The sequence below is a fragment of the Electrophorus electricus genome, chromosome 9 (genome assembly GCF_013358815.1).
Source record: "Electrophorus electricus isolate fEleEle1 chromosome 9, fEleEle1.pri, whole genome shotgun sequence".
Lineage (NCBI taxonomy): Eukaryota > Metazoa > Chordata > Actinopteri > Gymnotiformes > Gymnotidae > Electrophorus > Electrophorus electricus.
The window spans coordinates 2,082,170-2,107,500 of record NC_049543.1 but is presented as its reverse complement, the minus strand read 5'-3'; the positions used below and the strand labels follow the sequence as shown (position 1 = coordinate 2,107,500).

General features: G+C 43.3%; 3 protein-coding genes across 5 annotated transcripts in view; 2 read left to right on the top strand and 1 right to left on the bottom strand.

The window, feature by feature from the left end:
- Positions 1–5,653, top strand: part of erlin2 (ER lipid raft associated 2) — an 11,155-nt gene extending 5,502 nt beyond the window's left edge. For both annotated transcript variants that reach the window (XM_035530290.1, XM_035530291.1), the window contains exons 6-12: positions 32–157; positions 455–528; positions 2,113–2,171; positions 3,426–3,517; positions 3,653–3,742; positions 4,763–4,842; positions 5,014–5,653. In XM_035530290.1, the coding sequence (XP_035386183.1) occupies positions 32–157; positions 455–528; positions 2,113–2,171; positions 3,426–3,517; positions 3,653–3,742; positions 4,763–4,842; positions 5,014–5,181 (689 nt within the window). In that variant the 3' untranslated portion in view covers positions 5,182–5,653. The remainder of the gene's footprint in view (positions 1–31; positions 158–454; positions 529–2,112; positions 2,172–3,425; positions 3,518–3,652; positions 3,743–4,762; positions 4,843–5,013) is intronic.
- A 5,095-nt stretch (positions 5,654–10,748) lies between these two features.
- ch25hl3 (cholesterol 25-hydroxylase like 3) lies at positions 10,749–14,903 on the top strand. Of its 2 annotated transcripts, XR_004776458.1 has the most exons (3): positions 11,824–11,913; positions 12,468–12,627; positions 13,227–13,314. XR_004776458.1 is itself a non-coding variant. In XM_027016471.2 (2 exons), exons 1-2 carry the CDS (start codon positions 11,477–11,479, stop codon positions 13,576–13,578), a joined length of 789 nt encoding a protein of 262 aa, XP_026872272.2. In that variant the 5' UTR covers positions 10,749–11,476; the 3' UTR covers positions 13,579–14,903. The 2 variants fall into 2 exon arrangements, 1 of the variants encoding a protein (XP_026872272.2); XM_027016471.2 differs by lacking the exon at positions 12,468–12,627 and having other exon boundaries at positions 10,749–11,913; positions 13,227–14,903.
- A 3,147-nt stretch (positions 14,904–18,050) lies between these two features.
- bmp10 (bone morphogenetic protein 10) lies at positions 18,051–24,661 on the bottom strand. Its single transcript, XM_027016466.2, has 2 exons — positions 22,348–24,661; positions 18,051–21,855 (listed from the first exon to the last, which is right to left on the bottom strand). The coding sequence occupies exons 1-2, from the start codon at positions 22,739–22,741 to the stop codon at positions 20,828–20,830; spliced, it is 1,422 nt and encodes a 473-aa protein (XP_026872267.2). The 5' UTR covers positions 22,742–24,661; the 3' UTR covers positions 18,051–20,827.
- Positions 24,662–25,331: the final 670 nt, after the last annotated feature.

The following is a 25,331-nucleotide window of genomic DNA, read 5'->3' as shown; positions in this document are numbered from 1 at the left end:
CTCTGTTAAAGGCCATGTTTCTCCCCCTCAGTCTATGGGATTGTGAGAAATTACACAGCGGACTACGACAAGGCTCTCATTTTCAACAAAGTTCACCATGAACTGAACCAATTCTGCAGCGTGCACACACTCCAGGAGGTCTACATAGGCCTGTTTGGTAAGAGACACTCCAGGAGGTCTATGTTGTCATTTTTGATTGACACCTTATAGGGGTGCCTAGAAATGCACACCAGCGTGTGAGTCTGGTTTCCCACCTCAAACACACCTACTTCTCGAACAGTGTTTACACTGTAATATCAAAGCTAACATGTGGCAGCATGTTTCCTTCAGAGTAGTAAGATGTGGAGATAGCTGGTGCCAGAGAGAATTAAAGGCTCTCACTCTCATGTAATTGGTCTTCATCTGGATTCACTCACATTTTCAAATGTGCATTCCGTGTGTGCATGTGTTGTAGATCAGATTGACGAGAATCTGAAGCTGACCCTGCAGGAAGATCTGACCACCATGGCACCTGGACTCATCATTCAAGTACACTGAGAATCTTCTTTTCTGTTCTGCTCTGCTCTGTTTTGTTTTTCCCTGTTCCTTCCCAACTTCTGTTGTAATTCTGCTATTGGATTTGGACTTTAAAACAGTGCCAGGGCTATATCCTGCTGTTTTACAATGAGTTCCCATGTGTGCTGTCTAGATGTGACTCTCAGAAGCCTCTTCTGCACACCACACTCGGGCCTTATAAAATAATATGTTTATAAACCAATCCACCACACACACAAATGTGGTCATTTGTGAGCCAGTTGCAGTCTGAGGAGAGGCGAGTTTGGCACTGTTAGAAGGAAAATCTGTCCTTTTGAATGGGCTGTGAATTAATCACATACACAGACTTTTGGCAACAGAACGGATGATGCATAGGGTTAGACGTGGGTTTTGTAGATTGTGTCATCCACCATATCCAAGCGTCATTGCTAAATCATTTAGACCTGTATTCATTATGATTATGAGCAAATGCTCTTAAAGGCTTCCATGTGGGAAGACCAGTCATCTTATCAAGAAAACTGGCATTAATGCAGTGTCATAAGTTGTTACTCTGAATAGTCTGTATTTACAGGAAAGGATGTTTTTATCCCTTTAAAGGATATGAAATAAATTATGATGTAATCACCACAGCTATTAGAGGAAGGCAGGTTTTTAAAAGGATGTAGCTTGTGAAATACTGATATTTAGTTATGGTGGGGAGTAAAACCCTAAACCCAGCCATTATGAAAATATGGTTTGCTTATGCAGGTACATTTTAAGGAAGTGTTTTGTGCACATACTATATAGTACGTTCTTGCAGCTCGAATTTTTACATGCGTTTCCTCGAAGCAGTGCTTATGTCTCGCAGTCACTGGAGACTGTTGAGGTTTCTAAAATGTCAGGGTCTGGGTTTGTTTATTGACATGTTTTCTCAGTTACTCACTTATGTGCTGAGTGCAACTCAGCAAATCTTTGAGTATTCAGTCTGTTCATAAGTCACCACTTATTTCTAACGAACAGACTAAGGCATAACACACTTAAAACGCTTGCTCAAAAACAAAACATTTAAAACTCACCAAGAACTAATCTAAGATTTTAGCATCAAAGAAAACCAGTACTTAGAATACCTCCTTACCAACAAGAAATCTAAACCTAAAAGACAGTAGCCAAATTTTAAAATGCAATAGTAAAATTAAACAAAACTTTACATTAATCTTAATCAGTCAGTTAATTAACTGGTCAATTGATTAATTACTTAAATGAATCTAAAATAACTGTAAAAATCTAAAGGAGCTGTCCCTGAAGGGGTGTGGGATTAGGGCTGAAACACAAGCACATGGATACGTGAGTTCTGCCAGGACTCATGAAGTTGTTTATGTGGTAAGTGGTGTCTTTTGGGGATTGCACGGCACTGAAGCACTTCCTGTTGTGGAGGACAGTGAATTATGGGAAAGTTGTTGCCCTTTGATATGATGTCTTCTATATCTGGGCTTTTCTGTCTGTGCTTTCATGATTTGTCTTTTCTTAGCCTAGTGTGTGTGAACATGTAGTGTCATTAGTACCTGATTAGTTATTCTCTCCCCCTTTCTTCTCTTGCAGGCTGTTCGTGTTACCAAACCTAACATTCCCGAGTCCATTCGCAGGAACTACGAGCTCATGTAAGGTTGTGTTTTTTCTTTCTGTCTGTCTCTTGTTTTTCTCTCTAGCCCTCCCTGTGTAGTCTACGTTAAAGATACCATGTGTTTGCTACATGTGTGTAAGTGTGTTGCAGATGATTATTTCAGAGGAATTGTGTTTATTGACTTTTGTTTATGTACTTTTTTAAGATCAGTCTTTAGATTTCTTTGTGTGTGAGTGTCTTTTGTTTAGGGTGTTTGTGTATAAGAGTGATGCCATATGGATTATTTGACTTGCAGGATTTAGTAGAGCATATGTTTAAGGTGTGTGTGTGTGAGAGAGTCTGTAGTATAATATACTGTGTAATATATGCACAATATGTCCGGGAGAGTCATGCATTGAAATGCTTCTGGATAGGATCAGGTAATTGTAATTTCTCTATGTAGCGGTTAAACACTTTATAAATTGTCAGTCATAGTTGATTAGATTCATTGGTGGCACCACCCTGATAAACAAGAAAATTTTATTTTAACTAATTTATTTATTTAACTCATGAAAGTCGCCAGTTCAATAACATGAAGATTGAAGATAATATTAAGATTATTATTATATGAAGATTGCCATTTGACATCGTAGTAGGTTAGAATAGTAAGTTATTACTTTGTGAAGCTGTGGGACAAGAAACAGGTACTTGTCTTGTAATTAGTGGGTTGTTTGTTCAAGTCCCACCACTGCCAGATTGCCACTGTTGGTCCCCTGAGCAAGCCCCTTAACCCTCAATTACTTGAGTTGTACTCAGTCATAATTGTAAGTTGCTTTGGATAAAAGCGTCAGCTAAATGCTGTAAATATAAGTTGGTTGTCCTGGTAAGTTTCTAAGTCTGGTTTAATTTATGGTCACAGTTCCTTAAAGTATGACCAGCCTGGTAATGGGTTCCTGCATTCCAGTTTGTGGGTTTGACACCTAAGAAGCTGGGGATGGGTCAGAAAGCCAGGCCTGCAGGATGAACCTCAGCTAGGCCATTTTATGGCTTTGTTGCTCAACATCATGGCACCAGAGGGGTCCTGGTTCCTGTCCATCTATAACACAATACATACAAAAGAAAGAAGGCCACTGTACAGATTACTGTATGCACAGAAGATATCAGACCTATTGGTAAATACTAATAGTGGAGCTTCAATATTATTGCTATAAGACTAGATATGCATGTGATGCGTATATTACAGGTGACACCGTTACTGTGTGTGCGCGTGCGTGTGTGCGCGTGCGTGTGTGCGCGTGCGTGTGTGTCTCAGGGAGAGTGAGAGGACCAAGTTGCTGATTGCTGCTCAGACTCAGAAGGTAGTGGAGAAGGAAGCTGAGACTGAGAGGAAGAGAGCCATCATTGGTGAGCAAAGCTGTCACTCGAACTACCTCCCCTCTGTAGTTGCATACTGCTGTGTGTCTTGAGGTTTGTTTAGCATCAGTAGTATTTGGATACAGAAGTTAATGTGGTGAAATGTTTCACCATTTCTGTTCTCAGAGGCAGAAAAAGTGGCTCAAGTTGCTGAGATCAAATTTGGACAGAGAATAATGGAGAAAGAAACAGAAAAAAAGATATCAGAAATTGAAGGTAGGTGTGTGTGTGTGTGTGTGTGTGTGTGTGTGTGTGTGTGTGTGTGTGTGTGTGTGTGTGTGTGCTCTGAATGTTTTTTCAAAGCCAGATGAAAGAAAGAAAACCACTAACATTCTTTGCCACAGATTTTACTGAAAGAGAAGAGATACTTGATTATAGGCGTGCGCACACACACACACACACATTGTCTTGTTTACTATCTTTTTAGTGAACATCTATTGACATATTGATTACTGAAGCGAATTAATGCTACAGTTAACTCTAACCCAAATACCAATTTTTGTTAAATAAATAAATAAATAAATAAATAAAAACTTTGTGCCCGTGGTCACCAGACGGTCATAAATGTCAGGTATTCCTATCCTTGTGCATAAACTTGGTACCCACGGAGCTGTGACCCCTACAAGCTCAGTTATGTTACTCTGCTAGAGTCCCTGAAGGTTCGTTTTAAACCCCTGTTATCCCCTCTGTCTCTACCTGATAATCGGATATAAATTGGAGTTTGTACAGAGGTGTTTTGTGTTTCTTTGGGATCGCAACCCTTTAAAGAAGCTTCAGCTTTCCTTCCCAGAGCGCTTGCCTATAAAACGCTATAGCTTTCTTCAGCAGGGGTGAGCTGTTTACGGCTGTCATGATGTGCAGCCTCTGGAGCCTCGAGCTGATGCATGTAAGCCCCACAATCATCTCTCTTGTCTTACTGACCTTGAGAGAGACTGTTGTCAAAAGGCGCCAGCTGTCTCCCATCCTCTGTACGGACAGACTCGCCACAGTTTGTTGTGAGAGCCATGAGCACTGTGCCATTGGCATATGCTTTTCGTGAAAGGCTGGGAGCACTTTTCCCCAGTGGGACCATTTCCCAGAAAGCACACCATGTTCCCGTAATGTCATGGCCTGGGCTTTTATTGGTTGGCAGGAATAGTGGCGGCTAAGCTCCGCACACCGAGGGTGGCACGTGTGTGGAGTACTGAGTTCAGGCTCATAGGCATGGTGTGTGTTTGTTTCTCATTCACACTGTAGATGGTGCATTTCTGGCCCGACAGAAGGCCAGAGCGGATGCTGAGTTTTACGCAGCTCAGCGAACAGCAGATGCCAACAAGGTGAGAGTCCCCTACAGGCGTCCTGGAATAGCACTCGCTAAATTACTGGAGACCTGGACGTCACCTGTGCTCCACTCATCCCTTTGACTGTCTCTATCCCTCCATCATTTTTCTTTCTTTGTTTTGTTTTCTTTTCTCTCGTTCTCTCCCCCTTTCCCCTATATGTTGCAGCTGAAACTGACACCTGAGTTCTTGCAGATGATGAAATTCAAGGCCACAGCTGCTAATAGTAAGATCTACTTTGGCAGTGAGATCCCCCACATGTTTCTGGAATCTGGACACATGGGCACTTCCAAAGTCACCGACTTCCTCTCTGAGGACATTCTCAACTTGGACTGACAGTAGGCAAATCTGAGAGAGAGAATAGCCCTCGCTCTCACACTGAACAGGGATGCAGCTAATGGCTGAGCTGAACGGACTCACTATCACATCAGTGGATCACTGTAGGGAAAAAATGGCTTACGAAAACAAGGGCCCCTGATCTCTGTTTGTGCAGTCTAGTTCCGTGGGCCGGTCTTGGTCAGGGTGGTTCTGCCTCATTGATGAAAGAACAGTCCAGTGTTTGTCCTCATCCTTAAAACTTTGAGCACTTGCAGTTCATTGTTTGAAAATGGGCTTGTTGCCACTTTTTTGAGTGGAAAATAAAAATGGGACTGTTTTCCTTAAGCTCAAAGTGGAAATGTGGTTATCAATCAGTCTTGTAGAATTCTGCTCACTCTGAGACACTTTTCCCTCTGCAGGGTTTCTGGGACATGGTTTGAACTGTAGAGTACTGGATCACCTTGTATCTCCATCAAAGCTATTTATATTGCCCTCTCCTTCTGTCGTCATTTGCAGTGAAGGGAAATTGGAACAAAAGTTCCTGACCTGACGATCCCACCCGGAATTGTGTACCTGGGTCCCACAGCAAATCCACATAGCCTTTAGATTCCAGCCAGGTAGCCCTGTTCATGTAGCAGCAGTAGCTTGGAGACTAGTCATGTTTGCTCAGGACTAAATCACACACACACAGCTCACAAACCAAACACATCCTTTCAGCTTTCCCAATCTTTTAAAAGTTTTTTTAAAGTGGTTTTTTTTTTTAATTGATTTTATTATTTACATTATTGAAATTTGAGCCTTCATATTTTGAAGTTGAACTCAGCAGGCCTACAATGCTATTTCACTCATCAGCTGAGTGTTTGTGTCTTGAAGTTAATGAAGGTTTTACTTTGTTAAAGTGGGCCAAAGAAACTGCTTTGTTTCCATCTGGATTTTCATCTATGAGGTTTTTTTTGTTTGGTTTTTTTTATTCACTTGGATTCTGCGCTTTAACAGACTGGAGGTGCTGCATTTAGGTGGGTGACTGGTTGCTTTATGTATTTATACTTGATCAAAAGTCTAGATTGTCAATTAAATCTGAATTTCATGGAAAGAAATTGCTCTTTTTTGCATGTCTTAATGTATTCAGGGAGCACACAGTGTTTGACATGGTAATTGGGAGTCCAGTGTTTGTGACAGGAAACTACAGTCAGGGAAGCTTTCTCAGTCCTGAATCTCAGCATATTTCATCACACAGCGTAGCCAAGTGGAAATGATCATCTACGGAAATTGTTAGGCTGGAAGCTCATTTTTCTTTTAAAACTGACATCGCAAAATAATGGCATTAATACAGTGAATTACATAAATTCAGAAGTACATAAATACATACATTTCACTACACAAAACGTGCAGAAATGACAAAACATCATAAAATGAAACTGCACAGGTTAAAGTACCTTGGATAATTCAGTTCCTTAAAAGTAATGTGATTAATAGTACGATCTGGATTACAAATCATGCACAGATTCTTCTGCATAGTGTTTATTGCAAACCAAAATGTGTGAAATGTGAAAATTCATCATCAACAGATCTTAAAAATAATTTTAAAAGTGAAAAATTAACTAAAAATGACTTTCTTTCTAGAACCAACCTTTTCTGCAATAACATCTTGATGTCTGTTGGGGCAAGTCTGTCATCTTTGCTTCCTGCTTGCGGTAGAGTTTTGCCATAGGTTCTCCTCAGGTTGTTGAGGTTGTGGACTGGGATGTTCTAGTCCTCTGTTGGACAGAGACATGGACTTTGATGTTGCTGTTTGATGTTAATTCTCTCCTGGGTTGCTCTGGTTATTGTTCTTCTGAGAGGTGTTTGGTTAACAGACTAAAGTAGGTTGTTAAAACTGTCCGTCCAGTTTTAACAAGATGTCCGGACCTGGTGAGGAAAAGTGTCCCCACACCACTATGTAGCCACCTCCATACCTCACTCTTAGCGTGGTGGGTGTGTGTGTCCGGGTCATCCAGGTGACTGGTGCACCTTCAGTCCGGTCTGTCACAGACCTCTGAAGCTCCCTTTCCTGTCTTCTTCATGCCTGTAACATGTATTACTTCTGTTTTCATGTACTTCTCCTTTTCACAGCTTTCCTTTAGATTTACAGTCTTAAATCTTCAGTCTTTTGTGTGTCTCTTTACGTACATTTTCAAAGTATCATTTGTTCATAAGATGAATTTAGGCAAGGCCCTGTGATATAAATTCATACATATCTGTTTATGCTGTGTTTACAAGGGTTTACATAAACACTGTTTATCCATGGGTTTATAGTAGAATGATGCATATTAACCAGCTTGTACCTCATCACCCGTCACTCATGTAATGTCCAGAAAAGGTGGACACAACCCACACAGGGCCCCCAAAACTCCGGTACAGGTTTGTACTTTTATTATACAGTTCTATCATTTTTTTATTAAAACAATTACTGCAGAGTTCTGTTATAATAGTACCTTCCCACAATTCTTGTTCAGTTATTGCACATTTACATTCATGGCATTTAGCAGATGCTCTTATACAGAGCGACTTACAAAAGTGCTTTATCATTTACTCATAGAATATATCCTAATACAGTACGTTAGAATCAAACATACCAATGAACTAGAATACTGTAGAATACAGGGATCAATGCTGATACGTAGAAGAGCAAAATACATAAGGTCTATTTTAAACAATCATAAGTGCCATAACCAATAACTGCTAGAGTTTGTTAAACAACAAACAATACCCTACAATAAGTACTAAATTAGTCAGTCAATATGGGAGCAGTGTCAGTTGTCCTTGAAATATTCTGAAAATAGATGGCTCTTCAGTCTGCGTTTGAAGACTGCAAGGGACTCTGCTGTCCAGACAGTAAATTGGAGTTCATTCCACCATCTTGGAGCCAGAAAAGAAAATAGTCTCGATGCTTGTCGCCCATGAGACCTGAAGCAAGGTATTTCAAGCCAAGCCATACTTGAGGTTTGAAGTAATCGAGGTACGGATTGGGCTTTGACCATTGACCTCATGTATGAAGGGGCTGGTCCATTTTTGACTTTGTAGGCAAGCATCAAGGTTTTAAATCTGATGCGTGCAGCTACTGGGAGCCAATGAAGTGAGCCATCAGTGGAATAACGTGTGAACTTCTGAAGATTGAAGACCAGTTGTGCTGCTGTATTATGGACAAGTTGTAGAGGTTTGATGGCTCTTAGAGGAAGACCAGCAAGTAGCGAGTTGCAGTAGTCTAGCTTTTAGATCACAAGAGACTGCACAAGCACCTGGGTAGCTTCCTGCGAAAGAAAGGGTCGACTCCTTCGTATGTTACAAAGGAGGAATCTGCAAGACCGGGTCAGATTAGAAACATGAATTGAGAACGACAACTGGTTGTCCAAAGTTACGCCCAGGCTATGGGCAGCTTCGGATGGTGATACCAGGGAGTTCTCAAAGGAAACAATGAGGTCATGTTAAGGGTTGGGAGTACCTGGGATGATGATAATTATTGATAAATATTGGTCCTGCTTGTGTTGTACAGTCCTGTAATTGTTGCACATTCCTGTTGTTTCCAAATTGTAATTATTAAGGAATCTTGCCTCAATGCATTCAGTCTGGCATGTGGGAGCAGGGTAGGTACAGTAGCTAGGAAAGCATAACTGCAACTGGGTTTGGAATGTTGGGAGAATTACAATATGTTTTAAATATTTGGGGAATGATCAAGTAATGCATATGGTTTAGTATTGGAATATGATGAGAATACTTTATTTTTTGTCCTCTCTTAGGAAAGTTGTTTTCCAGAGAAGTCTGCTTTATTCTGTCAAGTCACAAACACATTCCAAATGGACCCAGGCAAAATACAGATACCAAAGTCATAAGCATCTACAGAAAGCTCTCCAGTGGCACCGAGACAGTTGAAGATTCCTCAAGGTGAGGGCTCACGTAAGCTCTGGGTAGGTACAGGACAACGTTTAGTGGTGATATATCGGTAATGGGAGTAGGTGAGACTAAATAGATAAGCCAATAGGGAGGAACTGTGATCAGGAACTGATTCTGTTTCTGCGAGGCAGTATTTGAGATTAACCCAAACATCTAAACACTTGCTTTTTTCTCTTGAGAATGAACTGGTCCTTGGTACAGAGAGTGGTTTCTTTATAATAGTTTTCTTGATTTCTGACACCTGTTGTGCAGTGATCTTCACTTGCCCTGAACCTAAACTGGAGAAAGTTCTCTATACAACAGGAAAAGCATAGGCCTAAACCTTTATTTTCAGTTTATCATTTTTATGTGATTACTATCTTTCTTTAAGTTAGAGGCTCTTTGTAATATGTCCTAACCAGTGTCTTTCTTTGCAAGCTCAGCTTTCCTAACAAAACCCATTAGTCTCACCAGACATGTTAACAGACGCAGGTTGTATTGACCGGGTATGTTACACATACAAGCAGTTGTTCTTGGGGTACATGTAACATCCCACAGAGAGACTGATACATCAGTTCACATCACCTACAGGGAGTACAAATAATGGGGGGATGAACCAGACTTAAATAAAATAGGAGTGTGTGTGTGGGTGAGAATTCCCTGCCCACATGAATAAGATCTGGGGAGAGACATAATGCTTGTTATACACAGTTTATAACCGTTCTAATAGTTTTATCATAGATTTGGTCCTATCTGAGGTTTCTAAGGAGCACAACTACACTGTAGTAACACTCACTATCTTTTACATTTTAGAAGTGTGATTCCTCACCCATTAGTAGCTGCTGAGTGATTTTGACTGGAAAGTATTGGAAATGATAAAAATCCATCCTAGTTCTGTGTATGGAATAGCATGAATGCCCAGGGAGTGTCTCAGGTAAGCACCAAGGCAGAACACAAGTAGGCTATCATAAAAAGAAATGAGTAACTAGCTAAATAAATAAATGCATCCTGTCTCATCTTTCACGTTGGCGATCATGGCATGTACAGTGGGCCAGGCAGCGGCTCCTTTCCACAGCATTGGGAATGTGGGAACTCTGCTGGGCTGCGCTCCCTCCCCACTAACTCTGCTGAGCACTTGGGGCTGTTTCATGCAGCTGGACTGTCATTAAGACTGCTGGCAACACCTTACTTACAGGCCTCTTCACCATGAATAAGTGGAGAAAGTTTATTTTTGATGGCAACGTCCCGGGTACAGTCAGCAAAACTGTTTCTGTGTGTGTGCGTTAACTCTGTGCCTGACTTCCCACACTAACACACACACTAGAAACATTTACCATCCCTGTATAATGCATCATCTCCACCAGAGCCTAAACTGAAACCAGTTTTCTATGGCAACTCACAGTACAACATACAATTCAAAGGCATAACTCTCCACTGTAGACATGGATAATCTGGGGAATGCTCACAACCTTCTCCTCTTCCAGCCTACATTCCAGTTATTACCTGGCACTGTGACATCATTTAGCTGACATTTTTATACAAAGTGACTTACAATTATGACTGAACATAGCTTGAGGGTTAAGGGTCTTACTCAGTGGCCAACCAGGCAGTGGTGGGGCTTGAACTGGCAACCTTCCGATTACAAGTTAAGTACTTTAACCACTGAGTCACATCAGCCTCTGATGATGATGAACCATGATGATGACTCCCAGAATGCTCCTCCACACTGATGATGCAGTACATTTTAACTTAACCATTTTCTTCTGAGACTGACTGGTCCAAGGTCGCACCGGATTTTGATGGGTTAGATGGGCCTGGAAGTGTTTAGACTTTTTGGGCTTCTGGATGTTGTGTGAGAAGTTAAATAAGTTAATGATCTAAAAAAGTGAAAATGTAGAAATGTACACAGTACATTAAGTAACTGGACTAAAGTTGGATGGATGTATCCTTACAGCAGTGTGTATGAAACTTAAAATCAACAAGGATATATTTCTAAAATTATGCAATTTAAATTGTAAAACTGTTTGATGCAGTGGGTAAAATGCAGCGGCAGCAGGAGGGGTGCATGACTCACGACAGCAGAGGTAGGTTTGCAGGATTGAAGTATTCCCCCACGAGCACAATGACCTATGACGCATAATGAAGCGGCGCGTTTCATTTCGAAATAAGGAGTTTTTTGTTTTCCCTTATGTTGTAATATACCAAAAACAAACTTAGACTCTCACATTCAGTTTGTTCTCGATACGACAGCTGGCACGTCTCGGTGCAGTGGGCTCGCGATAGTTTAACAGCACGGGGGCTGCTGAGGGCAGCAATGCTGGAACGGAACGCGTCCGGTTTCCATGATGAAAGCCTCGCGACGAGCTTCGATGCTGCGGGAGCAGAAGTTTTAAAACTTTAAAAGATGACTGATGACTTTGCTTGGTTCGCGCGAGACGGCGAGCCACTGCTACAACCCGTTTGGAAGCTGATGCGGGAGCAACAAGAGCTCCTGTTGTCGCCTTTCTGGAGCGCGAGCGCTGGCTTCTTGGTACACGTCTTTTTTTCGACACTCTTCATGGTTTTGGACCTCCTGAGCCCGCACATATTATGCATCGGTAAATACAGACTTTCCGGAGAAGCGGTGTCCGTGCGCCAGTGGCTGGCTTGTCTTGCGCATATTTCGCTCGGTTACGCGGTGGGTGTTTTGCCCTTAACCGTGCTGGTCCAGGCGGCTCGTGGAAGCAGCTTCCCGGACAAAGAGCTCCCCGCGCCATCAGTGTTTGTTGCGTTTTCGGAGTGCTTCTCGTGCTTGCTGGTGTTCGACACGCTGTTTTTTATCGTTCACTATGCCGTGCACAGGTGAGTGCTCTCTCCGCTCTGCTCTCCGGGGTCAAGGGTCTTATATGGGCTGCTAGACTGCGGAGGAAATTACCTCTTATGCAGCCGAGCGAAATGCAAACATCAAAACAATGCCGCGAAGCAGCGACGTGCGTTCGGATTAACCAGGCGTTTATTAACATTTCAGAACTACAGTAGAAATATGTTCACTTGTGTAGCAATTAATAAAAACAAAGGACAGGCTGTCACTGTGAGCTGCAGGTTATTACCAACTGTACCAGCTGTTTGCGCGCGCTTTGTAACCAGCGCAAATGCGCTCACGGATAGCTGTCATCAAGCAGTGGTGTCACTTCGGGTAGTGTCATAACACTACACGGAGAGATGGCACGTATCAAATCTACGTGTAAAGTCTGTCCCCAGAGCCGCACAACTTAAAAACAATATTTCAACTTGCTGAGCTCCTATAAAGGTCAAGCATGTGGAACAAGCGCTCAGTCTTTGGAGTAGACGATGGTTTCTCAGTGTAGCGCAGAATACGATGCACAGACACATCCCCTCTCGTCCTTCTCCCGTAGCTCCGTCCCAGACATCTGTGAGAGTGATGGAGGGATGAGGGATGAGGGTGAAGAAAAAACCCTGATCTGATGGAAGCCCGTAGCGGAGTGGCGGGTAGCATCCCAGCGGAACTGCCGAGTGCAGAAAGTGGCGGAGCAAAGTGTTCGTGATTGTGCATCTGTAAGATTCATCAGACCCAGAAACTGTCTGATGTGTTTCACTTTTTGGGATCTTAAAGTCAGTCTGATTGAGGACATACAACAGGTGGAGACGGTTGACACAAAAGGTTCCTTAACAGCACTTAGTTCTGCATTTAGGTTCAAAGTCCATTAACAGGTCCACACAGAGGGTATTAAAGAGCTGTGTGTGTGTGTGTGTGTGTGTGTGTGTGTGTGTGTGTGTGTGTGTGTGTGTGTGTGTGTGTGTGTGTGTGTGTGTGTGTGTGCGTGTGCGTGCGCGTATACATACCACCACTAACCTTTTTCATGCTCCTGTACAAACGTGAATAGAAACAGATGTACATACGGACATGTACTAACATGCAGAGTCCAGAAGAGAAATATGCAAAAATAAAAGAAACCAGTTTAGTAGTAGTAGTCTTAGGGGTTCTAGTATCTTTAAAAAAAGGTTTGAACTAAATCTTATTTGTATTCATAATTTTTTAAAGTTATAATACTTTTATATTGTTTTGTGATTTTGTTCGATACTTTTGACACAAGATTAACCCTCTGCTTTGTCTTTCCTTGCTCCAAACTAAACATGTCTCATGTGTGTCTCAGATTTCCATGGCTGTACAGGACTTTCCATCAGGCCCACCACACGCACAGGGATCCGTTCGCCCTGGCCGCGCAGAAGTCCAGTGTGGTGGAGCTGATGGTGCAGCAGAGCCTAGCACTCAGCACCGCCGCCCTGCTGGGCTGCCACCCAGTCAGTGAGGTGCTCTTCCACCTGGTGAACCTGTGGCTGGCGGCAGAGGACCACTGTGGCTACGACTTCCCCTGGGGGCTACACAGGCTGCTCCCCTGCTTCGGTGGGGCGCCCTTTCATCACGCTCACCACCTCCACTTCCAGGGGAACTACGCACCATATTTCAGACACTGGGACCTGATCTTTGGGACTCGACTCTACTGAAAGGCCTCTGGTTCTGCTCAGACTGAGAGGAGAACAGCAAACGGGAGCTGAAGCGGAACTTTGCTGACCTGAGTTCTGCATCCCTTCAGATGTTGCAGACCATACAGTTTTAATGATAGAAACCTCATAATCCTGAACATCCCTGCCAGGAATTGCTTGTCACAGGCTATCACAGCTCTACAATTCAACTGATCACCTTCAATATGGATGCAGCCCCATTTCGGTGAGAGTGTTGGGGACGCGTGTCCAGGCATGGTGGGCCTTCAGAACACGGGCCCTGGCATGCTGAAGAATCCAGTCTAATCCTCTGTACTCTCGCTTGGTCGTGTTTTGCCTGCGTATATCTGTGTTGTGTATCGGCTTGTCTCTGTCTTCACCCATTTGTTGTCTTTTTTTGGGGGGGCGGGGGGTCAGAACCTTTTGAAATTCAAGCAACCGTTTGGACTTTTGTAAACAGTTCATACACAATTCAGTGTCTCTCCCAACGTGTTTGTTGTCGAGCAGTACATACCGGGTCATCGTCCGTGTGACAGAAACATCATAGTGATTTCTGGATCTCCTGCGCTGATCTCAGACACTGATAGATGATGGCATGACCAGCTATGATGACACGCTTGATTATTTGGTGTCGGAGGCATATCATTTGATATAATTTGCTATCGTTGTTTTGATATAGAACGTATGCTAAATGCCATAAATGTAAATGTAAACGCATGCTTATTTTGCGTTTCTTCTATGTATGCACATTGATTCTTGTATTTTAGCAGTATTCTAGCTCAAAGCGGTCTTTGATTATAAACTACTGCACTGGCTAGGATACGTTATGTGAGTGGATAACAAGTCACTCTGGATATGAGCATCTGCTAAATGCCGAAAATGTAAAATGTAAATGTATACTTTTTTGTAAACTTTTTTAAACCTTCTGATCTCCATGTTGGGGACCCGCACTACAGAGCATAAACTGGTTCATTTCTGTTGTACTTTGTGGGGAAACATGTAAAAATGATAAATAATCACTTTAATAAGTTTTGTTTGCTAGTTTTTGGTGAATTTACTTATTGCTATTTTAACATGGTTAGAAAGCCTAAAGTACGGTTTCATTTCAGCGAAAAGGATTCCAGCTCTCAGATATGCAACACGTGTTTAAAACCACTGTTTGTAACTGTTTGTAACGGCACACATGGAAGAGAAAGAAACTATTGAGGATGCACATGATACACGTCAAAGCAGAGGTATGTGGCTCATTTGTATTTATATATTTAAAGTTTTAAAATATTGTTCACATTGATGTTCAATTTAGCCTTAGAAATAAAAAAGACATTATTTATTGTCGTCGATCTTTCTTTTTGTTTTTTTGTTTTTTTCAATACCAGTTCAGGCAACAGCGCAGTTTTAAAGTACCGTTTTAGCATAAAAAAACATAAACGATATCCAACCCTATTGGTGAATACCCATGAATACATTTTTCAAATCTTTAACTATATATTGCATATTGAACACCAGGGGGAGGTGGACTTCCAGACGCTGATTAAGAGACATGGGGAGCATTGGTTTTAGTTTATCACATTATTGTTTCAAAGATCATAATAATTAATAATTTTTTCAAAAATTATTATTACTGTTGGTGGTGGTGGAGGTGGAGGTGGTGTAAGTGGTGTATTATTGTATTAACATGGTTGATATTATTTATATGGCACTTTTTAAGCAGGTTTTACAAAGTGCTTTATAGAAAGATATAATAGAAATGAAATGGAAGGAATTAAGTTATAGCTCATTAAGTTATAGCTATGTGGTTAACGAACAACTTCCAAAGTTTCAAAGTTTTCCCCAAATATATATATATATATATATATATATATATATATATATATATATATATATATATATATATATATATATATATATATATATATATATATGCGCGCTACAAGTAGCTGACAGCTTCCTTATAATTTAATTGGTGTCATACATACAGGGCAGGACAGAGGCAATTTTTAAAAACATCATGCATAAGATCATGGTGCCACTTCAGTGGCCTGTAGGATCATGTGGGAAAGAATTTGTGGATGTTTCACTTTATAAATTCTGTGCCAAAGCAGCTTAAGATGTAATTTGATATGTGTTTGCACATTTCAGCTATGCTCTACTGAATCTCCTTGCATTGTTTTGTTTTAATTTAACTGAGATGTTTTGTTTTTGTTGAGAAGGGCTACCTCCTCCCATCTTTGACCTCAGTAATCCTCTCAGAATGAAATGATGGGTGCCAGAACCTCTCAAACCCCTACTGCTCTGAGCTTGTTGCCATCTGAAGGTGGGGCCAGGGCAGGACGGAGGAGAGGCAGAGGTCTGGCCAACCTACCGTTCCACACGTAGCCCACCGCACTCTCTGGACGTGATCCCAGCAGGCCATCCCCGGACCACAAGCTGTGGTGACGTCTCTATCGCGCCCCTCATCACTCGGAGCCCTTATCTCTCCTTCCATTGCTCTGGTCCCAGCGCAGTCTGAATGGACTCTAGCAAACTCCACCAGGCCAGACCTCCCGCCTGGCTCATTACAGGTAATTATTGCATTTCCATCCATGTAAATAACCACGTTGCAGCAGTTCTCTCTCTCTCTCTCTCTCTCTCTCTCTCTCTGTTGCAGTCTGTCACTTTATCACTCCCTTTGCCTGTTTAAATCCCACATGGTAAGACTAACAGCAGTAATGTAACAGTAGTGGCAGCATCATTTCTGAATATCACGTCTTCTTTTTATGCACAAGCAACTTTCTAGCATTGGTGCAGAAATGGAGCTCTGAGGACAGAAGGAGCCCAGATGGTGCCGTTCTGCACATCGTCCTGACGCTGTCACACTGCGCAATGAAACACCGTCCACAGGACTAACACTGTTAAGTGCTCTGATATCACCCGTCGAATCCAGAAAATGACCAATTCTAGGCTTATGAGCTAGACTGAAAATCATGAGTTGCCAAATGAGGGACTTCTGAGAACAGAAAGAGAGAGACAGAAAAAAAGATTGAAAGAGAAATCGAGAGAAAGAGAGAGAGGTCAGTGCTGAACGGGTAGAAGTGTTACCATGAAGATGGAGTCGTGATGTGTAAGGAAAGGTCATGAGCTTCATCATCCTCCGTCACGTAAGAGCATGGCATTTTTCTCTTACTCTCCTCTCTCTCGACCTCTCCCTCTATCTTTCTGGACCACACATCCTTCCTAAAGCCATTACATCAGTCATTATGAAACTTGCTCATGTAATGACAAGAAAACAAGTTAGCAATTTGCAAGCAGTTGTCCAAGGTAAAGGGCTTGACGCAGAGTTTCAGTACGTCTGTCACGCTGCTAAGGCAGACTGGTTGCTCACTATGGACTATGACTTCATATAATGGCCTAGAAATACACAATCACCACTTTTTTTTTTTAAAATCTGTTGCAGTTATCGCAACCTACATGCTAACGGCTTCCCATTTCAACATGTCAGACGGCTGTTTGTCATTAAAGACAGTGACCAGATACGTAGTTTCTCAGCAGATTTGTAAATAGCTCCTTAATGGGGGAACGCTGAAGAGCTTAACATAGCTTTAGAAAGATCTTAAATACCTTCTCACGGTGCTTGAACCCTGGAATGTTGTATTTAGATTGTCATTTCACAAAACATTGCCTGGACTGGTAAAACATGGACTGGTCATACCAAACTGTGCCTTGTCAACTCTACAACTGTCAACAGTGTGCGTGTGTGACATGCCCGCTGGAGTGACTGCTGAGTCCTTCTTAAAGGGTCATTCCTGTCTTGCATCGTTACCAATTCCACAAATAAACAAGGACCAGGATGTTCTTTACATCTTATCAAACGTAGTGCTAGATTTGCTAAACACAAACCATTGCCACGTGTCTTTGTTATCAAGACACTTTAAAAACAAACAAATTAAAAAAAATCCTCTTTTGCTGGATTCTGTTGCTATGGAGATGGTTGACGAGATAAAGCTATGACAAAAGTTCTCAGAAGACTAAATACAATCTGCTAGAGTAATAATCCCAGTTGTGAACAATGACAATATTCCCATAATAGAAACATTTTTGGAAGAATAGAACCAAATCATGATTTTCCAGTTTTCCAGGCATGTTAAGATAAAAGTAAACACTTTATCAGTCTCTTTTAGTTTAGGAGCAGATTTAATACATAAGGTGTTAGGTAGCTCTATCTCGCCAGCCTCATCTCATCATGATTCAGACACTGCAGGCGTCCTTTTTGCGTCTCACAGTCTGTTTATTTACAGCAGTTGTAAGGGGCTTGTACACATGCATCACTGCTTCATCGTCTTTCAGCAAAGCTCACTTCAGATCCCTAAATCCACCAAAGGCAGAAAAGACATTGTGGGAGGCAACTGAGAGCGACTGGTGTACGTGGTACATCCTGAGCAGCTCTGTGCAGGGCCTGGCATATTTGAGGCAGATCGGTTCATGTGGTCATTCGCTTCTAGCCAGTGTCCGAAAACATTGAGCTGGTTTGACACGAGTCAACTATGACCCCAAACCAGACAGCTGCCGTTCGCAGGGGAAGCGTTAAAAGTTATGAAATCCTCCCTTGGAAGCTGGGTCTAAATAAGGGCCTTGAACGTGTGACGGCTAAAAATATCTGGTGTGTTGGAGTAGACAGTGTTCAAGTGGTCCTTGATCTGCAAAAGGTCTGCACAACTGTCAACATGTAGCAACTCAACCGTTGTAAGGCATTTTGTCATACATTTTTTAGCTTAAGCATTTTACAAGCATTATCTGAGCTGAACGTGATATCTAAAAAAAAGCATATTTATATACTGCTCATTATAAGGTCATGTAAATTATATATGTAATGTATATATTTACATATACTGCTATACAAAGTCACTTAAAGGACACAATAAAATTAATAAATTAATCAATAAATAGGCCTTTTTTAAAAGCAGCAGCACAAAAAACATATTTCAGAAGCTTTTTGATAGGCTGGCATGATGTCAGTTATATGGGCAACGTTTTAGGCAACATGAATAATCCCTGTTTCTCACAGTGGGCTGGGGAGATCTAGTTTACTATAAGCAACCTACCGAAGATAACCTGCAGCTCTACACTGTGCTAAAAAGCCCAATCAACTGAACGTAGTGAGTGTGTCTAACAACGAGTGAAAGCTAGCAGTGTCAGTGCAACAAGTGAAGCCTGGCAGAACCAGTTGACATGAGACTGTGTGTTAACACCGTTTAGTCTAAAAATGTCCCCCATTCACGACTGGTATATGGTATACTCTGAACTGTACACATACCCACCACCATAACGGCGTCTGCTCTGGGTGAAAGCTTCTCAGTGACTTTACTGCCACAATACTAAAGATGTTAAGAAGGCAAGAATGTTAACAGGGAGCAGCCGATTGTCCTTGCAGTGGCGTCTCCACATGCTTTGACTAACCACTTCAGAATCGATTAAGCACTTCAGCATCACTTATTGAGGGATTATAAGAATCATAAAGGGTTCTGTGTGTTTACGTGGAGTGCTGCCATCTCTTCTCCCTGGGAGTCCACCAGAAGTCCAAGCTGGAATCTGTTCCTTATGTGTGAAAGAGGAACATGTGAGACCTATGAAGAGTACGTCTGGTAAAACAGAGGAAGTGCGTGGGGGGAGTCATGGGGGAAGGATCAATGTCCGTAAACAATAATTCCTCTTTTTCAAGACAGACTGGGGTGGAGAGCTGGAGTGATGTTCGAGTCCGGTGGAATCTTGTCAGCTGTTCCTCCCTGCCTCCTCTGCTGGCTGGAATGGCCACTGCCGTGTTTCTCAGCACCAACGCCTTCTTATCACAGAGCGCTGGAGAGCTTGGCGCTCAGCTCGCACGGCATGCAAGGTATCAGAGTGAAGATAACCCCACAACCCTCGGCCCTCCTTGACACACACACCCCCCGGCCTCTTTGTGAAAGAAAGTGCTGCTTTCTTTATGAATTCCACAGTGGAAGAAATGTGAAAAGTGCACGACAATAAAAATGTTTGAGAGAAAGGGAAAAAAAACGGATTAAAAATTGTTAAAAGGAGAAATAAGAAAGACCATCAGTTTAGATTTCATAAATCTGACCCTGTGTGCGGAGAGGAGAGAAATGTTCTTACAACTAAATCGTGTTTAGACTGAGGCATCTCAATAATGTTCTTTACAAGGGTTTACACACTTTGTATCGTCCTTTCTGGTACTTGGAGAATGTCCCCCATGTGTCCAGGAGCAGAGAAAACAGCACAGAGTTTTTCTCATCGACCAAGCAAACATATCCCTCTAGATGATTCTGGTTAGCTTCTCACATTTCCTTTCCGTGAACGATAACCAGGTTGCTTTGCCTTGGATGGTCCATATCAAATGTATTCAGGAGCAGGAAGTTGAGTATTGACACAGAGTGGGGAGGGCGCAGATACGCAGCCAGTGAGACTGGACCCAGGCAGTTTACGAGGGTCTCTCGCCTCCTCCAGGGTCATCCCATGTGACCCCACTCTGCTCACAGAACCTTAGGCTTCTACAGTTGTGGGGCATGTACTCAAAGAGAGGACATTAAATGACATTGGAAGAGTCTGAAGTTTAACAAAATAAAAGCTGATAAGGAATTCATGCCCAAAGCTCAAGCCAGAATGTTCTTTGGGAACAGGAGATCCATGTAAATTGGCATGTTCTGCTACCAAATGAAAAGTAGGCTTTTCAAAACTCATACACATTAAACATGTGTCACATGCCTCTGCTGTGATCTGGCAACCTGAAATGTCAATCACTTCTTATAACATTCTGACATTAGCTTTAAGGAAAGCTGGACTTTTTCCTGATTAGTTTATGTCAGGTTGTTTTGCTTTCTTGTAATTCCTCTCAGTCTGGTGTTAGGTGTCTCTGAGACTGCTCAGAGACTGTTCTGAGTTATACACATTGCTGTCTTGCCTCTTACAGTATTCCTTGTCTTGCTATTGTAAAAAAAAAAAAATTCTCATCTTAAGGCACATTAAATATTTAGCCAAAAGTTTCCCAATTTCTACGCCTTTGAAAAGTCGCATACACAAGCATCTGTGTGCCAATAACAATCACACTTCATTCCATTTATGTTATTTTTTTAAGATTACAAAGGAATATTCCTTCTGTGGGACACCTTCTGTCTTATTCTGGCCTGAATCTACATTCTCCTAGTTTCCTTACAGTCTCTTCTCCAGAGAAAGTTTCCCAGTTTCTCAGGGACTTTGACCACCATCGCAGCTTCCCCATGAAACCCTATCTGCACCCACACTCCGCCACTACCATGCCCTCATACTTGTACTGGTAGGTGACCACGCCCGCATCATCCAGGTAGAGCAAGGAGATGGGGTCTAGTTTGGTGGGAACGCAGCAGGCCCTGGAGACCTTCACGGGACTTTTGAGGCTGACGAGCGTTTGCACAATGGCGTGTTTGGTTGGGGTGACATGTTTGGTCAGGGGGTAAGTGCACATCCCTGTGCACTCGTACGCCTCGTAGCCTTCTGGTTCTATGATCCAGCTGTTCCAGCCGATGTCTTTGAAGTCCACGTAGAGGGAGCTCTTCTTGCACTGATTGCCCTTTGCGTTCCTTCGTATCCGGGAGGTGGTGTCATAGATGAGGTTGGAGCGCATCTGGAGCAGAGCTTCTTCGTCTGGTTCCTCATCCTGGTTCTGTCTGTCATCTCCCACAGTCCCCAGCTCCAGGTTCTCCTTCAGTCCTGGGCCCGACGTTTCATGGTTGATCATCTCGTTCAGCTCCTGTTGGTCTCCTCTGTGGTCTACACTCTGGTCGTTGGAGAAGACAATCATCAGAGGCTTGTGTCTGTCCTCTGGGCTTGTGTCAATTTCCATGTCCCCATCTGTGGTGGGACTTTCGAATTCTGTCTTGTTCAACCCAGCTATGTCCTCCACGTTCAGACTTGCAATGTGGACCTCCAGCCTGTGGGTGGTGCTGGCGTCAGACATGCGCCAGTTGTGCACGGCGGCAGTCATATCAAAGGACTCCCATCCGCTGTCTGTGCAGTAAACCTGCCGGGACGCCAGCACTGTTAGCTGGGTGTCCTCCTCTATGCTCGTCTCCAGTTGGCTGCTGTTGGCATCCCGGGGCACCGCCTCGTAAACGGTCACCTTGCGATCAACACCGGCGTACAGGTGGCGGTCAGTTTGGACCAGGGTGTAGAGGCGGAGCTCAGCTGTCACGACTTGCTCATGATGGGGGATGGAAACATTGAAGAGGAGGGCATGTCGCCTCACTCCATCATCACCCATCTTGCGAGGGGAGGAGTCTGGGAGTGCCAGTAACAGCAACAGAAACACACAAGCAAAGCCTCATTTAAGGCCACAGTTCTCACATATTCCTCCAACAAACCTGCATTAATAACCAAGGCTTATGAAGCTCGCATGGCAGAAAAAATAAGGAAACTGAAAACTGAATATTTATTGCAAATTTACACACACAAATAATTTGAGTGTGATTTTGTAATAGTTCTATATTTTTAATACATATATATTCTTATTATTCTTCCTGAAGTAAACTGAATCACAGAAGGTTCAATTGCCAGGTAATGGTCATTTTTATTCCGTTTATAGTGTTGTGGCTGCTGAAAAAAACCTTTCCCCATTTTCTAAAACAGCAACAAAAAGCAATTCTGTGGTAAGATCAATAAAAACGCTATGTTGAAAACGTGAGCAATGATTATACATTTGTGCTTTAAAATCCCTGGTTACTTTTAGAAGAAGACCAAAGTCTCCAGGAAAAAGCCTGACTGAGGAGTTACCTTCATTTTTGAAGCTGCGTACGATGTTAGCAGACGGCATAGTGGTGCGGTCGTGGGCGAATCGGTTGTACAGCTCCAGCATATACTCTGGGGGCTCCACGCGGGGGACCCCAGGCATCAGGGCGGACCCAGGCCCCGACAGGTTAAAGGTTCTCAGGAACTGGCCACGCAGGGTTTCCAGCAGGTTCTGCATGTCCACCTCGCTGTTCTGCTCCAGAAACGAGGGGTCCACTAACTCCCCATGGCCATCGTCTCGCCCCGGGGCAGGACGCTGCCTCTCCAGGGAGCCAATGGGACTGGAGTCCCCAGAGTAAGGACCCAGGAGGAGCAGGATTAAAGGGAGGCAAGATGTGGTGGCGATTAACCAATATTTCCAAACCCCAGTGCCAGCCATGCTTAGACACAAAAGTGAAGCTGGTATCAGCTGTATGTGCCCTCCACACCAGAGGCTTTACACTAGAAGATAAGCTTTGTAGATCCTGGGAAGTATACTAAATCCAAGGCTGGTTTGGTTTTGAAGCTGCTGGAAAACGTCCTTCTCAGCACTTGCTCTTCCAGATGGTTCCTGGTGGTTCTTGCCCAGAATGCAGAGCAAGTGGACTGCTGGAGCTGAGCAGGACTGGTCCTACAGTGGTGGTGGCTGCGCCTTGTCTCTGCTCAGAGTTGCACTGCACTCCTCTCTCAGATCTCAGACATTTATTCCTTTGTCCACCTTTTGAAGTGTGTTTGAAGTCTGAAGCGTTTGGCTTGCAGGGTGGCTTCACCAAGTTCCTCTGCGGCATCTCGTTTCTTTTTGTGTTTTTTCCTCCCTCTCTCTCTCTCTCTCTCTCTCTCTCTCACTATCTCTTGCTTTCTCTCTGTCTCTTATCTAAGAACTGGGAAGCTCTGCATTTTCAGTACTGATGGTGTCCCAGTGTCTGTGTGCGTGTGAGAGTGTGTGCTGTTATCTACTTTCTTTCCTTAATGAGGACTTTGTAAACATCGTTGTGATACCAGCAGACGTCTCTTCCTTGTTAGGGTGGTGGTGCTTTTTCTTGTTTGGGTGGATGAGCCAGGGAAGATTTTAGGCCCACTGTTTGTTTGTTTTTCCAATGGTGTGGTTGAAGTGGGCCACAGCTTCATTGACCATTTCTTTCTGACAAAGACGTTAAGACTTACTGGTGTTCTCCAGTATTGAGGATAGCCATCTGGGACCACGACTGAAATTTAAATGAAATGAGGTTTGGTCTGAGTGGTGATGGTCTCAGCTAAAAACCTTCCACTCTGTGATGTTCCTACTGGCTTGCATGGATCATGATCACCTATAGACTAATGACCAATGTTTGCAGCCTGTTCGCTGAAGCTACAACTTAACAGACTATCTGAGTCTGGAAGAAAAATATACATTGTTCAAAACTGTGTGAATTATCCCCACAATTGCAGCTTGTGTGTTTTGGTTTTACCTTTTTGAGAAACAGCCCTTTTTGAGAAACAGCCCTTTCGGAAGTGCTGGGATTCCCTTATCGCATCCGTCCTGGGACTGACGTAGTCTCACAGCCGACAGCACTGTGGCAGTGACATGACTCTGCTGACATCACCCATCCTATCCCCTGTCCCGAGACCCAACCTGGATCACAGCCTCATCCGGCCAGAACGCTCTGTGTGGTTGGAATTCTCTAGGCACAGGGGAGCCTGCTGCCATCATTACTCTGACCCAGGAACAGCTTCAGCAAGTGGCTCAGCGTAAATGAATGTTAGGGTCGTTTTAAAACTGTCCGATTAGCAAGAAGAGTGGCATGAGACACAAGCACTTATTGAATCAGAAGTTCAGGCTGAGGGTTAGATATGCCGTGGCTGCCTTGGGTGTGCCTGATTACAAATGACGCACAAGGTCAAAGGTCACAGTGATGGACACTTGGGTATGTATGGGAGAAACGGGGGGTCCTGGTGGCTAAAAGTTCCAGTGTTCATTTCTTCCTTTTATTTTTCACTCCCTCTCCTCTATCTGTCCTGGCATTTGCTGGTCAAGTTGGTTATTTATGATTATGGTCATGTTGTCACAGACGTACCGTGTGCACGGAACCCTCCGGAAACATCCCGGAAATCCTCTGTCTCATTCAAACATTCAGAACAATCTGGAATGTGTCTGGGACAACCATGTGTCAGATCATCCAAGCAAGTGGATGTTTTCATGTTGATCTCGAGGGGCTTCACACCTCGACTTCTGGTCCTTCTCTGACAGTTTTCAATCACCGTGACGGTCCTCAGACATCCCCATGATCCGTCCTTATGCAACACTGTTCCTGATTCCTGAGTGGTAAGATAGCACCAGTTCCTTCACTCACACACACAGCTCCATTTCTCCCTCTCTCTGTCTCCTTCTCACACACACACACACACACACACACGCACACACACACACACACACACACGCACACTCACACAGACACACTCACACAGACACACACTCACACAGACACACTCACACAGACACACTCACACACACACAGACACACACACTCACACAGCTCCATTTCTCCCTCTCTCTGTCTCCTTCTCACACACACACACACACACTCACACAGACACACTCACACACACACACGCACACACACACACACACACTCACACAGACACACACACACACTCACACAGACACACTCACACACACACAGACACACACACACACACACACACACACAGCTCCATTTCTCCCTCTCTCTCTGTCTCCTTCTCACACACACACACACACAGACACAGACACACACACACACACACAGTCTGCAGACATTATTCACCCTATGAAGCAGACATATGGTGACTGGATCAGGAGTCAGTACACAGTATACTGTACACAGGATGTGAAGAACGTCCACCTTTATTCATTTATAAGATTCACATCAGTGCTCTTTTCTTGCATGAGAGCATTTACCTGCATTGTCTCACTATGTTGTCCATGACAACAAGCAAATATTTTTTCTGCTCTGGATTAAGTTTCCGAGACT

Excerpts from the sequence above, each read along its gene's own strand:
- ch25hl3 (XM_027016471.2), top strand. The coding sequence starts at position 11,477 with ATGACTGATGACTTTGCTTGGTTCGCGCGAGACGGCGAGCCACTGCTA. Across the intron at positions 11,914-13,226 it reads GTTCACTATGCCGTGCACAG|ATTTCCATGGCTGTACAGGA; the intron begins GTGAGTGCTCTC and ends TGTGTGTCTCAG.
- bmp10 (XM_027016466.2), bottom strand. The coding sequence starts at position 22,741 with ATGGCTGGCACTGGGGTTTGGAAATATTGGTTAATCGCCACCACATCT. Across the intron at positions 21,856-22,347 it reads ACGCAGCTTCAAAAATGAAG|ACTCCTCCCCTCGCAAGATG; the intron begins GTAACTCCTCAG and ends TGGCACTCCCAG.